The sequence below is a fragment of the Melanerpes formicivorus genome, unplaced genomic scaffold (genome assembly GCF_026170545.1).
Source record: "Melanerpes formicivorus ecotype bairdi unplaced genomic scaffold, bMelFor1.0.p_v2 SCAF_3, whole genome shotgun sequence".
Lineage (NCBI taxonomy): Eukaryota > Metazoa > Chordata > Aves > Piciformes > Picidae > Melanerpes > Melanerpes formicivorus.
The window spans coordinates 1808032-1824813 of NW_027142355.1; the positions used below are offsets into that span (position 1 = coordinate 1808032).

Below are 16782 nucleotides of genomic sequence, written 5' to 3' on the forward strand. Positions count from 1 at the left end.
TCTGCAGGCCAGCTGTCTGGAAGACATTCTGTCCTGCTAGTAAAAATTGAGGCAAAGAAGGTGTTAAGTATCTCTGCCTTTTCCTCATCCCTTATCACAATGTTCCCCTCCGTGTCCATCAAGGAGTGGAGGTTGTCTCTGCCTTTCCTCTTGCTATTAATGTATTTATAGAAGGACTTTTTGTTGTCCTTCACAGCAGAGGCCAGACTAAGCTCCAAATGCGCTTTTGCCTCCCTAATTTTCTTCCTGCAAGACCTAGCAACATCCTTAAATTTTTCACGGGTTGCCTCCCCTCTCTTCCAAAGGTGATACACCCTCTTTTTTTCCCTTAGTTCCATTAAAAGTTCATGAACCATCCAGGCTGGCCGTCTGCCCCGGCGGCTCATCTTCCGGCACATTGGCACAGCCTGTCCCTGAGCCTTCAACAGTTCTTCCTTGAAGTAGGACCAGCTCTCCTGGACCCCTTTGTTTTTAAGGGCTTTATCCCAAGGAACCCTCTGAATTAGTTCCTTGAATAGCCTGAAGTCCGCCCTCCGGAAATCCAGAGTGGAGGTCTTCTTGCTACCCCTCTTAGCTTGACCAAATAATGAGAATTCAATTATGTTAGAGATCTCTGTTAGTGTGTTAATCTCAAGGTCATTAGATAGTATCCTTTCCCACGAAGCAGCCAGGCAGCCAGGAGAGAAACAAAGGAAAGGGTTTGTGGATTTCTTTATACTTCTCCACTCTTCTGCTCGAAAATCTGCAGCTGCTTTTAAAGGCTGTGGTGGGTTAACGCCCTTTTCTGAAAACAAAGAGACAAAACATAATTTCCTGTGTCCACCCACTGGGCTGGACTTCTGGACACAGGAAACACCCCCATAGCAGAGGGCACCCAGCCCAAACTATGGCAAAGGCATGGCCTGAAACTGTCAGCAGTGTTTCAAGGCTGCTTTTTAAAAATAAGCATGCTAGTTTTTGTGTTGTTTTTAACATCTTTACCTACTTAGTCTACCGATAATTCTGTATGGGTTAGAGAATTTGATTAACAAGTGATTTTTCTGATTCTAGAGTTACTTTGTTAGAGCTGATGATGGCGAAAGTAAGCGAGAAGAACCCAGTTACCAGCAAAGACGTGAATGTGTTCGTGAGTCATGCAGCCTTCCTTGCAGAATGTTTCCAGAAGACGTGTGAGGCTGTGCTCAAGTTAACTTCTGCAGCAGATGCAGAAGATGAGGTATGACTGAATAAAAACCAAATTATAGTACTAGGATCTTGAAGTGGTGAATCCTCACTGCTACTATTACCCTGGTAGGACTTGTGTACATTCCCAGTTTAGATTGGGACAGCAATGACAGAGTTCACAGGAGAATATGTAAGACAGCAGTCCAAGTGTGCTTTTTATTTGAGGATGACACAGGATGTGGTGCTTTGAGATAAAAATAAATCTGCTTGAACATCTCTTCTATGAAGAGAGACGGGGAGACCTGGAGCTGTTTAGTCTTGAGAAGAGAAGGATGAGAGGGGATGTAATAAACATCTGTAAGTATCTGAGGGGTGGGTATCAAGATGAAGGTGACGGTCTCTTTGGTGGTGCCCAGTGAGAGAACAAGAAACAAGAATCATGTACAAGCTAGAACCCGTAAGAATCATAGAACCATAGAATCAGTAAGGTTGGAAAATGGACCTCAAAGATCATTAAGTCCAACCTGTCACCACAGACCTCATGACTACTAAACCATGGCACCAAGTGCCATGTCCAGTCCCCTCTTGAACACTTCCAGGAATGGTGACTTCACCACCTCTCTGGGCAGCCCATTCCAATGGCTAACAACTCTCTCAGTGAAGAACTTTCTTCTAACATCCAGCCTAAACTTCCCCTGGCACAGCTTGAGACTGTGTCCTCTTGTTCTGGTGCTGGTTGCCTGGGAGAAGAGATCAACTCCCTCCTGGCTACAACCACCCTTCAGGTAGTTGCAGACAGCAATAAGGTCTCCCCTGAGCCTCGTCTTCTCCAGGCTAAGCAACCCCAGCTTCCTCAGCCTCTCCTCATAGGAGTTGTGCTCGAGGCCTCTCCCCAGCCTCATTGTCCTTTTCTGGACACGTTCAAGAGTCTCAATGTCCTTCTTAAATTGGGGGCCCCAAATCTGGACACGACTCAAGGTGTGGCCTAACCAGTGCTGAGTACAGGGGCAGAATGACTTCCCTACTCCTTCTGGCCACACTATTCCTGATACAGGCCAGGATACCATTGGCCTTCTTGGCCACTTGGGCACACTGCTGGCTCATGTTCAGCCGACTATCAACCAGTACCCCCAGGTCCCTTTCTGCCTGGCTGCTCTCCAGCCACTCCAACCCCAGCCTGAGGTTTCACCTCAACATAAGGATGCACTTCTGTATGGTGATGGTGATGGAGCACTGGAACAGGCCGCCCAGAGAGGTTGTGGAGTCTCCTTCTCTGGAGGCTTTCAAAACCTGCCTGAATGCATTCCTGTGCAGCCTGCCCTAGGTGATCCTGCTTTGGCACCTGATGATCTTTGGGGGGTCCCTTCCAACCCCTAACATTCAGTGATTCTATGATTGTTAAAAATCTGAAAATTTTCCAAATGCTCAAGTTTTCATATCTTTGGGTTTGAATGTTCTTACTATGGATTTTGTTCTTACTAAGGATCATGTCTATAGTTTGTGTTGTGAATTTTATGTTTTCCAAATATCAGTCAAAACTTGAAATGTATAGGTGGGAAGCAGCATCTCTTCCTCACCCCTCTTAGAATTAGGGTAGAAATGGAGTAAATGTTTTTCTAGCCATACTGAAGTAAGTAAATGTTTAGGGCAGTTTTAAACTTAACGGATTTAGAGGAAAAAGTCTTATGAGGAGCAGCTGAGAGAACTAGGAATGTGTAGTCTGGAGAATTGAAGGCTAAGAAGGAACCTCATTGCTCTCTACAACATCCTTTCAGGTAGTTGTAATGAGGTGGGGATAAGTTTGTTCTCCATAGTATCAAGTGATAGAATGAGAGGAAATTGCCTGAAATTGTGCCGGGGAGGTTTAGATTGGATCTCAGGAAAAAAATTCTTTACTGAAAGAGTGGTCATGCATTGCAACAGGCTGCCCATGGAAGTGGTGGAGTCACCATCCCTGGAGGTGTTCAAGAAACATGTGGGCATGTCACTTTGGGACATGATCTTTTTTTAACCATTGAGTGATAACAACTTCATAATTAATGTATCATTAAGGTCCCACAGTTCTTTGAAAATGCATTTGGCTACTTCTAGAGCAGGTGTTCCTGATCTCTTTGGGACTTGTAAGATCAAGAGCAATGGTTGTGTGATTAGCTCTGTGTATGGGAGCTATCTGAAATGTGTAGTGATCCTCCCTGCAAGCAAGGGCTCTTCCTGTTACCCAAGGATTGGGGATTCTCTGGTGGGCTTCACATGGCTCTGACAAGGTGGCACCTGTGGGGCCAGCTGGCATCCACAGCATCAAGTTGCAGAGCTTGCTGGGTGCCAAGTGGCAGACAGCTCCTGTCTCCTGAGCACCCAGACACTTGCCCCAACTCTAGTCCACTTGGAAGAAGTCTGTTGTTGCTTCAGAGTTAATAAACTGTTTCTGTTGAGGATGGCCACAATGAAGTCCCTTTGCAAGCTAAATAGGAAGGCTTTTATGGGTCACAGATGGTTTGTGGGTTGCACTTTGGGAACCTTGGATGCAGAGCCGAGTCCTGGGTGGCTTTATTTTATTTCCTCCTTATGAATTATCCCAAGAGTTGCTGGCTACTTGCCATACCATATAGTGCAGTAAGGGGGTTTGGACCATCTAAGGGTAGGGGTCTTTTCAAATAACCTGGTGTTCTATTTTTACTCTTACTTTTGACACGCTGCTTGAAGCGGCGCCCTGGGGAATACAGAAGGCAATTTGTACCATAACTTGCAGTGACCTCATTTGTGCTGTGTTCTTTGTTCTCCCATAAACTTCTAATGTTTTCAGATGATTTAAATTAAGACAACTACCCATAAAAGTAAAAGTCCTGAGAAATTGAGTATGTTTTAATCAAACGGAGAATTAGTTAATCACTGATTCTTACTGATTAATCATACATGGCTTCAGAAGTGTGATTGTGATTGACATATGTTCTTAATATTTCTAAAGATATTTTAACATCTAGCTTCTGTATTGCTGAGTGACCAGAGTGGCATGCTGAAATTTTATTACCCAGTGTACATGCAGTCAGTAGCATTTTATTGTTAATAAAAAAATAAACAAAAAATTACCTGTAATAGTTTCATTTGGAGAAACTCTCAAAAAACAGCTGCCATAACTAATGTACTATCAAAGTCAAAAAATGCTGGTCTTTAAGTGCTTTTCCATGATAATGTTACACAGTGCATTGCTTGCTGACATTTTTCAAGTTTTTGAAAGTTTTATAATTTTTGTTTAAACAGGCACAAGAATTTTAAATGTATTTCCAAGTATATTCAAAGCATGGGGAGAAATTTAGAATAGAATAGAATTAACCAGGTTGGAAAAGACCTTTGAGATCATCGAGTCCAATTTATCACCCAACACTATCTAATCAACTAAACCATGGCACCAAGCACCCCATCCAGTCTCTTCCTAAACACCTCCAGTGATGGTGACTCCACCACCTCCCTGGGCAGCACATTCCAATGGCCAGTCTCTCTTTCTGTGAAGAACTTCCTCCTAACATCCAGTCTAAACCTCCCCTGCTGCAGCTTGAGACAGTGTCTTCTTGTTCTGGTGCTGGTTGCCTGGGAGAAGAGACCAACCCCCACGTGGTGCCAACCTCCCTTCAGGTAGTTGTAGACAGCAATAAGGTCTCCTCTGAGCCTCCTCCTCTCCAGGCTAAGCAACCCCAACTAGAACAAGGACAAGTGTGGAGTCTTGCATCTGGGAAAGAACAACCTCACGGACCCCAGTATAGGTTGGAGGCTGACCTGTTGGAGACCAGTGTAGGGGAAAGCAACCTGGGCATCCTGGTGGAAAATGGAATGACCATGAGCCAGCAATGTGCCCTTGTGGCCAAGAGGACCAAGGGCATTCTGGGGAGTATGAGAAGGGATGTGGTTAGTAGGTGGAGAGAGGTTCTCCTCCCCCTCTACTCTGCTCTGGTGAGGCCACATATGAAATATTATGCCCAGTTCTGGGACCCTCAGTTCAAGAGGCACAGGGAACTGCTTGAAAGAGCCCATCACAGAGCTACAAATATGATTAAGGGAGTGGAACATCTCCCTTCTAAGGAAAAGCTGAGTGAGCTGGGTCTCTCTAGAATGGAGAAGAGGAGACTGAGAGGTGACCTCCTGGGCGTACTGGTTGACAGCTGGCTGAACATGAGCCAGAAGTGTGCCCAGGTGGCCAAGAAGGCCAATGGTATCCTGGCCTGTATCATGAATAGTGTGGCCAGCAGGAGCCCCTGTACGCAGCACTGGTTAGGCCACACCTTGAGTTCTGTGTCCAGTTCTGGGCCCCTCAGTTTAAGAAGGACATTGAGACTCTTGAACATGTCCAGAGAAGAGCAACAAGGCTGGGGAGAGGCCTCAAGCACAAGCCTTATGGGGAGAGGCTGAGGGAGCTGGGGTTGCTTAGCCTGGAGAAGATGAGGCTCAGGGGAGACCTTATTGCTCTCAATGCTCTCTACAACTACCTGAAGGGAGGTTGTAGCCAGGTGGGACATGGTCTCTTCTTCCAGGCAATCAGCACCAGAACAAGGGGACACAGTCTCAAGCTGCACCAGGGGAGGTTTAGACTGGAGGTGAGGAGAAAGTTCTTCACAGAGAGAGTTGTTAGCCATTGGAATGTGCTGCCCAGGGAGGTGGTGGAGTCACCATCCCTGGAAGTGTTCAAGAGGGGATTTGACGTAGCACTTGATGCCATGGTTTAGTTAGTCACAAGGTTGGACAGGTGGTCAGGTTGGACTTGATGATCTTTGAGGTCTTTTCCAACCTTGTTGATTCTATGAATCTGTGAAATGTGTGAAGGGCAAGTTTCAGGAGGATGGAGCCAGGCTCTTCTCAGTGATGTCCAAGGATAGGACAAGGTGCAAGTTGGAGCAGAGGAGGTTCCACATGAACATATGGAAAAACTTTTCCACTGTGAGGGTGACAGAGCCCTGGAACAGGCTGCCCAGAGAAGCTGTGGAGTCTCTGTCTCTGGAGACATTCAAAACCCACCTGGATGCATTCTTATGTGACCTAACGTAGGTGATCCTGCTCTGGCGGGGGGGGGTTAGATTAGATGATATCTGGAGGTCCTTTCCAACCCCTAACATTCTGTGATTCTGTGATGAGAGGTGTTATCAAAAAGATATCAGGCATCACTTTATGACGAGATGGTAGGTGGACACATTAAAAAACTCACCAACCACACAACAGTCTTTTTGTATCTCTCCAAGTACAGCTTTCCCCCACTGCCCCAACTGCTTAGTCTGTTATGTTAAAAGACTTAAATGACTGGCTATCAGGTAATGACAGGACTAGGGGGAATGGAGCAAAACTAGAAATGGGTAGATTCAGATTGGATGTTAGGAAGAAATTCTTCACCATGAGGGTGGTGAGACACTGGAGGAGGTTGCCCAGGGAGGTGGTAGAAGCCCCATCCCTGGAGGTTTTTAAGGCCAGGCTGGATGTGGCTGTGAGCAATCTGATGTAGTGTGAGGTATCCCTGCCCATGGCAGGGGGATTGGAACTAGGTGATCCTTGAGGTCCCTTCCAACCCTACAATTCTATGATTTTATGACTCCTTCTAGAAAAGAGAGCAGCTTGGCAGTAAGAGGACATACACTAAGACCATGCCATCTCTTTTTTTTATTTTTCCCTCCATCCATTTTTGTGTTGCTCTCTCTTTAACTCCCTCTCCCTGCACTGCTGCTGCTTCTTTGTGTGTGTGTGGTTCCTTTGCAAGGATTCTGTGGTTTCAGTTCTTGAAAAAAACCCACACTTTTATTTGCACCTAGCACAAGGAGGTCTCTGTCCAACTGCAAGGTGCTGGGACATGGTAGTATTGGGGGTGCTACTGTGTAACATCATAGTATCATAGTATCATTCAGGGCTGGAAGGGACCCCAAGGATCATCTAGTTCCAACCCCCCTGCCATGGTCAGGGACATCCCACACTAGATCGAGCTGGCCAGAGACTCATCCAGCCTGCTTTTAAACACCTCCAGGGATGGGGCCTCGACCACCTCCCTGGACAACCCATTCCAGGGTTTCACCACTCTCATGGTGAAGAATCTCCTCCTCACCTCCAGCCTGAATCTCCCCACCTCCAGCTTCATTCCATTCCCCCTAGTCCTATCACTACCTGAGATCCTGAGAAGTCCTTCCCCAGCCTTCCTGTAGGCCCCCTTCAGATACTGAGAGCCCCCCTGCTTGATGCTGACGTTTTATTCTGTCACAAAAACCAGGTGTGTGGTGACTTACCACTCTTGGGTGTGGAGGTAGAGATCGTTTAATGAACACAAAGTCATAATAGCTGAACAAATGGAGCGCAATTACAAGAACAGTTTTTAAAGAAGTGTCTGTATATGCATATTGTGTGTATGCATTTATTTATAATATGTGCTTGCCATGGGAAAAGAGACATTTTGGCTTAAATTCATAAAATTGTTGTATTTTCTTACTAGAAGCAATAAAAAAATGCACCAATTTCTCCTCAATTGTGCAAATATTTTAGGTTTTACATGAGTGTTGTACTTGACTGAAAAGAATAAATATTGAGCCTGTGGAATCTGTCATTAAAAATACAGCATCTGTGGTATTAAACTCAGCTCTCCCTGGACCTCTCTGTGTCCCTGAAGCCAAGTGCCTTGGTCAGGCTGTTTGTACTAGTAAGCTGTCTTAGACACCAAAACTGCAAAGCAACATTTGAATGCTGCCTTTTTGGAACAGTCCTTCAACTGGCCTGACTCCCAAAATGTTGTCTGGGTGTCCTGTCCACTGTTTAATTTATTATATGTAGACACTGTCATTTTTTTTCCCCTGAGGAACCTCAGGTCTTGTAGCTTCCATCTCAAACCCATGGAAAGCTAATCATATGCTTCTGCAGCGCTTAAACCAATGTTTAAAATAGCTTTTCCATTATAAGCCTGACTTCAGCACCAGTTTGCTTTCACTAGCTTCCAACCATACTTGCAAAATAAAACCCCTGGATTTTAAGTTTGTATTTCATGTCTTTGTAAGGAAGCTATTTTCTGACTCTTTCTTGAAATAGGTATATTGAAAAGCTTTTCAGTTATTTCCTTATTTACTCTTCAAATTGTGTTCACATACGGATGGCTGTGAGATTTCAGAGTATTAAGGGGGTTGAACAGCATCTTGCTGCTGAACTTAAAAAGGAGGTCTCCTGCTTTATTGGCTTTCTGTTGTGCAGGTGGAGGGCAAAGTTGAAAAAAAAAAAATTGGAAAAGGGGAAACGCACCTAACCAGACATGGGATTGTTTAGCCTGGAAAAGAGGAGGCTCAGGGGAGACCTTATTGCTGTCTACAACTACCTGAAGGGTGGCTGTAGCCAGGAGGGGGTTGGTCTCTTCTCCTAGGCAACCAGCACCAGAACAAGAGGACACAGTCTCAAGCTGCATCAGAGGAGGTTTAGGCTCGAGGTGAGGAGAAAGTTCTTCACAGAGAGAGTTGTTAGCCATTGGAATGGGCTTCCCAGGGAGGTGGTGGAGTCACCATCCCTGGAGGTGTTCAAGAGGGGATTGGATGTGGCACTTGGTGCCACAGTCTAGTAGTCATGAGGTATTTGGTGACAGGTTAGACTTGATGATCTTTGAGGTCTTTTCCAACCTTGTTGATTCTATGATTCTATGTTTTAACAGTTTTTTGAAGGTATCAAGTTGCAAATGTAGATAAGAATTTTGGGGTTCTTTTGTGCTTTTAAAATAACCAAAAATAACCTATTCGCTAATCTGGATGGAGCAGTTGCTGTACTGAGGCAGATGGTGGAGTGGAAGAAATGGAAGACTGTAGTGTAAAACCCTGGGAAGAAATATCTATAGGGCAGCGAGGAAAGGCAGTTAATAGAGAAAAAGGAGGTGGTGGTATTGAAAATGTAGAAGCCACACTTGGTAGTGTCTGAATGCTCCTGAGCTTGCATTGCATAGGAAGATATTAGGGTACACAGAGGCAGCAAAGGCCACTATACCTTACTGGTGTGATTTATAGTTGCCTATTCATAGTATCATTCATAGTATCATTCAGGGTTGGAAGGGACCACAAGGATCATCTAGTTCCAACCCCCCTGCCATGGGCAGGGACACCCCACACTAGATCAGCCTGGCCAGAGCCTCATCCAGCCTGGTCTTAAACACCTCCAGGGATGGGGCCTTAACCACCTCCCTGGACAACCCATTCCAGGGCTTCACCACTCTCACAGTGAAGAACTTCTTCCTCACGTCCAGCCTGAATCTCCCCACCTCCAGCTCCATTCCATTCCCCCTAGTCCTATCACTATCTGAGATCCTGAGAAGTCCCTCCCCAGCCTTCTTGTAGGCCCCCTTCAGATACTGGACTGCCAGGTCCTAAATACTAATTTGGTGTTTTCAAGGAGCATTGGAAGGACCAAAGAATGGATGTAATCGTAGTACTTAACTGCTGAATGCTGTTGTTGATTATTTTGATGTTATAAGGATTATATGGAGTCAAGATTATAGTGTTGCTAAGTAAATGTCTCTTTGTCCTGGGCCAGACAAGGCAGAAATAGTTACCGTGACCTATGCCTGAGCCATTTCAAGCCTATTTGCAGTTTACGTACCACACCTTGTGTGGAATCATCTTGCAGTCCCAGTCTGGTTCTTGAGCAATGTGTGCTGTTCCAAATTATGCCATATGCTCTCAAGGTACCTCCTGTAAGTGCTACATGGTCATTATAAGCACACACCAACAGAGTCTGTGAGGCAAAAAATCACAGTTCTTTTGGCTGAATAAATAATATGCAAATAAAATGATGTGTCTCCTTCCTAACCAAAATGCTGCATCTGTGATCCTGATCCTATTTACCCAAGAATCATGTAAATTCTCGCAGCCAAAGTTCATATGACCACAGAACTTTGCAGAATTCCTGCGGATAACAAATTGGTGTCTTGCAGGCGGTGTTTGTGTCTTTAAAGTGGGATGCTCCTACTGAATAAGCTCAAAAGAAAACATTTATACAGAAATAATTTTCTCAGCTAGTAATTTTCTGCATTTCTGCTTTTGGAAGCTACTGTGTTTTTGTTAAAATTTTATCCCTTATGACTCTGTTTTGGTTTCCCCGTGATTTTTCAGGGCACGCAGAACACTGACTGTAGAAGAGAAATTATTTCAGTGCAATAATTGCAATGTTGCAACAGCAGCAGCATTGTGGAAAGATGTCCTCGATTTTGAGAGAGTTATTCTTGGCAGTTTAGAATAGAATAGAATAGACCAGGTTGGAAAAGACCTTTGAGATCATCGAGTCCAACCTATCATCCAACACTATCTAATCAACTAAACCATGGCACCAAGCACCCCATCCGGTCTCTTCCTAAACACCTTCAGGGATGATGACTTCACCACCTCCCTGGGCAGCACATTCAAATGGCCAGTCTCTCTTTGTGTGAAGAATTTCTTCCTAACATCCAGTCTAAACCTCCCCTGGTGCAGCTTGAGACAGTGTCGTCTTGTTCTGGTACTGGCTGCCTGGAAGAAGAGACCAACCCCCACCTGGCTACAACCTCCCTTCAGGTAGTTGTAGACAGCAATAAGGTCTCCCCTGAGCCTTCTCTTCTCCAGGCTAAGCAACCCCAGCTCCCTCAGCCTCTCCTCATAGGGCTTGTGCTCCAAACCCCTCCCCAGCTTTGTTGCCCTTCTCTGGACATGTTCCAGCAACTCAACATCTTTCCTAAACTGAAGGGCCCAGAACTGGACACAGTACTCAAGTTTAGATAAACTACACAGAATCTTAGGTGCTGAGAGTTCCTGCTCTCTCTGTCTTCATAAGCCTTTTTCAAACATGTCCCTTTAATTTCCAGGAAGCACTGGTTACAATTCGTCTTCTTGATGTTCTTTGTGAAATGACGTCAAACAACGGGCAGCTGGAATGTCTGCAGGCTCTGCCTGGTTTGCTTGAAACAGCCATAGGTGAGTGAAAAGCCACAGGATTTGTGAACTGCTGGCTTCTTCCAAATCCAAACCGTGAAAACATGTTTTTCACAACTGGTGGTAATGATGATTCTGACCTTTTATTAAAATAAATAGGAGATAGAGTGAATCTACATTTTCAAATATTTGATTTGTTCCTGGAATTTTTCTGCTTCTCTTCTTGCTCTGCTGGCTCCTATTGCCCAACAGAGCCTTGATTCAACTGTCAGCAATGCCATATTTGTACAGTAAGAGTTGTGCAAATGACAGCTGCCTGTTATGTTCTTCCACTGGCTAAATGTGTAGAAGAGTTTCCTCAAGAAGTAGGAAAAGGACTTTTCCTCCTATACTATACTTCTGTACTTTACCTGCCTTTACTTTTCCTTGTTACCTTCTGTTTCCCAAATTGCCAAAAACTGAAACTAACTGCAGTTTCAATGCTCTTAACTAAATCCACTGATTTTTAAGGTCATTTTAAAAAAGAAGCTTCTTTCTGCTAAGAAACAATGAGTGATGGGCTGTACACAAATATTAAACCAGGATGATCCGGAGAGAGCCTGTATAATCGCAGAGGAAGTATACATATTGAATTGAATTGAATTGACCAGGTTGGAAAAGACCTTTGAGATCATCGGGTCCAATCTATCACCCAACACTATCTAATCAACTAAACCATGGCACCAAGCACCCCATCCAGTCTCTTCCTGAACACTCCCAGTGATGGTGACTCCACTACCTCCCTGGGCAGCACATTCCAATGGGCAATCTCTCTTGCTGGGAAGAATTTATTCTTAACATCCAGCCTAAATCTCCCCTGGCACAGCTTGAGACTGTGTCCTCTTGTTCTGGTGCTGGTTGCCTGGGAGAAAAGATCGACCTCCACCTGGCTACAACCTCCCTTCAGGTAGCTGTAGACAGCAATAAGGTCTCCCCGAGCCTCCTCTTCTGGGCTATGCCTTCCTAAATGTTATGACTGTCTGAGACTGATGAGTATGCCACTGTTTTCTGAAAAAATTGTAAAGGTTTATGGATTCCAAAGAGAAAGATGCAATATTTTGGATTAAAGAAAGGCTAAAGCAGTGGTTAACTATCACTATTTTGAGGCATTCAGAGGTCCTTACTGAAAAAAAGGACACAAAACACCCCAAAACTGCCCAAACCTCTATTTTTGATGACAGGTTCATGGTTTGATTGCTTACAGTAAGGTCTGTTTTGTGTATGTGTCTGTGTTTTGAGGAAATTCAGAAGTCCTGTGTTGTGTCATCCAAACACTTATTTAATAAGGCTATCAAAGAGAGTTTCTGGGAGATAAGTTCACGTTAGAAGCCTATAGGCCAGTCCTTTCTCTAGATGTGCAGACAGACTTCTCCACAGCTGTCACTAGGCTAACGATTCAAGTGCAGGCTAGAACATTGCTCGCATGTGCATCCTACCCACATGCCCTCAGCCAATAGTAATTTATCCTTGTGTAGGTTCTCTTTAAGACTCCTTTTTGCCTGCAAGACTCCTTTAATCTTGTATTAGCAAGAGGGCCCAATCTACATCACCTTTGCAGGATCTCAGGATGTTAGGGGTTGGAAGGGACCTGTAGAGATTGACTCCAACCCCCCTGCCAGAGCAGGACCATAAAATCTAGCACAGATTGCACTGAAATGCATCCACATGGGTCTTGAAAGTCTCCAGAGAAGGAAGCTCCAAAACCCGTCTAGGGAGCTCGTTCAGTGCTCTGTGGCCCTCACAGTGAAGAACTTCCTTCTCAGCCACAGGAGGTGGAAGGTGGAACCTCCTGTGCTGTAGTTTGTCCATTGGCCCTTGTCCTATCCCAGGGTGCAACTGAGCAGAGACTGTCCCCTCCCTCTTGAAACCCAGCCCTCAGATACTTATAAATATTTATTAAATCCCCTCAGTCTTCTCTTCTCCAGACTAAGTGGCCCTGGGGCTTTCAGGCTCTCCTCCAAAGGCACGTGCTCCAGTCCCTTAGTCATGCTTGTAGCCATTTGTAGTGGTTTGAGCCTTAACTGAGAGTTAAAAGCTCAAATGGGGAAAAGGCTGATAATCTCTTCCCCACTCCCCTCCTCCTCCCTCCAAACAGGGAGAGTCAAAAAAAAAGGGTAAGGAGCAAATCCACTAAACAACAATCTTGAGTCAGCTTAGAAGTAGAGAGGCAAATAATTTTTTTTCTTCAAATTATATATATAACAATAACAGGGGAAAAAAAAAAGGTTCACAAGGGCAAGGAACAAGAATGGATGGGAGGGGGACAGAAAAAAAGATTAATACAAAACCAGTCTTTCTCTGAGGAGGTGCAGAGGCAGCAGGGAGAAGGATCAGGTCTGGCCCCGTGGCTGAGGAGCAGGAGGGCAGCTGCAGTAGCTCTCATCCAGCAGAGGCAGGAGCCAAAAAGGAGATCCCACAGCTATGATGTCCTGCTTTTTATACCCTAGCTGGGCAGGGAGGGGAAGGTGGAACAGACTCAGCTTTCCCAGGGGAAATGCCCTTCAGGGAGTGTAAAGTACCCGCAAGGCCTCCACCCTGCTTTCTTCTTTTGTTTTCAGAAAAAGGCGTTAACCCACCACACCATTCAATATTTAATACTGTAGACCAGAAGAATAAGGATAGATACAGGCAGAAAGGGACCTGGGTGTACTGGTCAATAGTAAACTGAGCATGAGCCAGCAGTGTGCCCAGGTGACCAAGAAGGCCAATGGCATCCTGGCCTGTATCAGGAACAGTGTGGCCAGCAGGAGCAGGGAGGTCATTCTGCCCCTGTACACTGCACTGGTTAGGCCACACCTTGAGTGCTGTGTACAGTTCGGGGCCCCTCAGTTTAGGAAAGATGTTGAGTTGCTGGAACATGTCCAGAGAAGGGCAACAAAGCTGGGGAGGGGTTTAGAGCACAAGCCCTATGAGGAGAGGCTGAGGGAGCTGGGGTTGCTTAGCCTGGAGAAGAGGAGGCTCAGGGGAGACCTTCTTGCTATCTGCAATAACCTGAAGGGAAGTTGTAGCCAGGTGGGGGCTGGTCTCTTCTCCCAGGCAAGCAGCACCAGAACAGGAAGACACAGTCTCTCAGGCTGTGCCAGGGGAGGTTTATACTGGATGTTAGGAGGAAGTTCTTCATAGAAAGAGTGATTTGCCATTGGAATGTGCTGCCCCGGGAGGTGGTGGAGTCACCATCCCTGGAAGTGTTTAGGAAGAGACTGGATGGTGTGCTTGGTGCCATGGTTTAGTTGATTAGATGGTGTTGGATGCTAGGTTGGACTTGATGATCTCAAAGGTCTCTTCCAACCTGCTTAATTCTGTTCTGTTCTATTCAACTTCTTTTTCTGTCTGTGCTCTCTTTGTTGAAATTTTGTTTTCACAGATATTTTTTTTTCTCCCTGATTTCTTTCTGCAACATTGCAGAAAAATTCTTAGTTGCTGTAAAGTGGTGTTTACTGTACAGAGATGTCAATGTTTCTTCATTCACAAGATTATGGCACTGAAGGATTTGAAATGCTATGTCAAGTTGCTGGATGTACCCAAAACCTTTCCTCATACTGCAGAGCTAGGAACAGATTGGAGAAGAGAGAATAAATTCTGTGACTAACTTGTATTGCTGTGACAAACTGAACAACTGAAGGAAGTTTTCCACACCCCTTGGTTTTAGCAATATATTTCCAGTACTGTAGTCATCAGAAGCTTTCACATAGCAACCAGTAGCCTCGACCTTCAGGCTTCATCTCTGAACAATCTAAGTGTGCAAACCCACCTTCTGACCTTGGGGTAGCCTTTTATGGTTATATGAACACTTTCAGAGCACTTTTAGTGTATTGCTGGGTGTCTGAAATGATGTCAATTAGCCTCGAACCTAATAATTGCTTTTTGTGAGAAGTGATGCTAATTTTCATGTGTTAATTCATTCAAATATTCTTGTTTTCTGTAGATACCTTGAGATTAACTCATTTTGCTGGTAAACAGTCTGTAAATGTTTTCACTGCCACACATGCTATGACGGGACAGGAAGAAATCTCACATCCAGCTGTGGGCTTTAAATCTCATCTAATTCGTTTGATTGGAAATTTGTGTTACAAAAATAAGGAAAACCAAGACAAGGTAAGCTTATACATTTTATTCTATTCCACTCCATTCCATTCCATTCCATTCCATTCCATTCCATTCCATTCCATTCCACTCCATTCCACTCCATTCCACTCCATTCCACTCCATTCCATTCCATTCCATTCCATTCCATTCCATTCCATTCCATTCCATTCCATTCCATTCCATTCCATTCCATTCCATTCCATTCCATGCTACCTGGCAGAACTCTGATGTGAACAGATGTGTATCACTTTATTCATGAAAATATACTGCTTGTGGGGTAGAACTGGTCTTGCAAAGGAGGCCAATTGTTTTGTGTGTGTCTCTTCTGGTATGCTTACTTTTTAATAACAATGTAATGTTTTAGCCTGGAGGAGAGGAGGCTCAGAGGAGACCTTATTGCTCTCTGCAACTGCCTGAAGGGAGGCTGTAGGCAGGTGGGGGTTGGTCTCTTCTCCCAGGCAATCAGCACCAGAACAAGAGGGCACAGTCTTGAGCTGCACCAGGGGAAGTTTAGGCTGGATGTTAGGAAGAAGTTCTTCATAGAGAGAGTGATTGGCCATTGCAATGGGCTGCTCAGGGAGGTGGTGGAGTCACCATCACTAGAGGTGTTTAGGAAGAGACTTGATGGGGTGCTTAGTGCCATGGTTTAATTGGTTAGATGGTGTTGGGTGATAGGCTGGACTCGATGATCTCAAAGGTCTCTTCCAACCTGGTCTGGTCTATCCTATCCTATCCTATCCTATCCTATCCTATCCTATCCTATCCTATCCTATCCTATCCTATCCTATCCTATCCTATCCTATCCTATCCTATCCTATCCTATCCTATCCTATCCTATCCTATCCTATCCTATCCTAATGGTTGCCTGTCTACCTTAAGTCCTGTAGAGTGCAAGCTGGTGTTCAATTCCTTTACTGCTTTCATGTTTGGACTTTCTTTGAAAAGAACATGTCTGAAGACCTCAGCTTCACTTTGAAGGGAAGTGGATAGGAATCATTGCATAAACTTAATTTAAAATCCTTGTATTAGTCTCTAAAGCTTTTTTCTCTCCTCTTCTCCCCACCTTGGCCCCACTTTTTTTCCCAAGTCACTTGTAAAATGTAGGTCTACTTGCATCAAATTGCTTTGAACCTTTTATCTGTAGAATTTCTGTGTGGAAAATAAGGTTTTTTTCCATTATAAGGAAAAGAGGAAACAGCAGCATGTTTTTAAATCTGAAACCATTTTTTCTTGGAGTGACCTCTCCAGGGTTTGTTAGACTAACCTAATTTCAGCAAGAAAAGCAGTCATGAAATAATGTTGTCATGGTTCATCTGAGTGCTTCCTGAAATCCAAGTGGATTACTGTTCTGATTTGTCCTAAACAACCACATAGTATATTACAGTAGCTTCAGTTTAGTGAAAGGTTTAGGTCTTCCTTGTGAGTTTCTTGCAGAGAAACCGTCTGTTAATTTACCATATCTTACTTTTTTGTTAGTGTTTTTTTCTTATGGCAGCCTTGTCCTGGAAGGAAATGATCTTGAGTAGCCTTTGTTCATGATATTTGTTATTGAATGGGGACAGTTGGAATTGTTTGCCTTTATTCATTTGAATCAGAGTTTTAATCT

General features: G+C 44.5%; 1 protein-coding gene across 2 annotated transcripts in view; it reads left to right on the forward strand.

Moving 5' to 3' along the window:
* Positions 1-16782, forward strand: part of ATXN10 (ataxin 10) — a 140929-nt gene that overhangs the window by 65802 nt on the left and 58345 nt on the right. For both annotated transcript variants that reach the window (XM_068164991.1, XM_068165001.1), the window contains 3 exons: positions 1051-1216; positions 10985-11093; positions 15016-15185. In XM_068164991.1, the coding sequence (XP_068021092.1) occupies positions 1051-1216; positions 10985-11093; positions 15016-15185 (445 nt within the window). The remainder of the gene's footprint in view (positions 1-1050; positions 1217-10984; positions 11094-15015; positions 15186-16782) is intronic.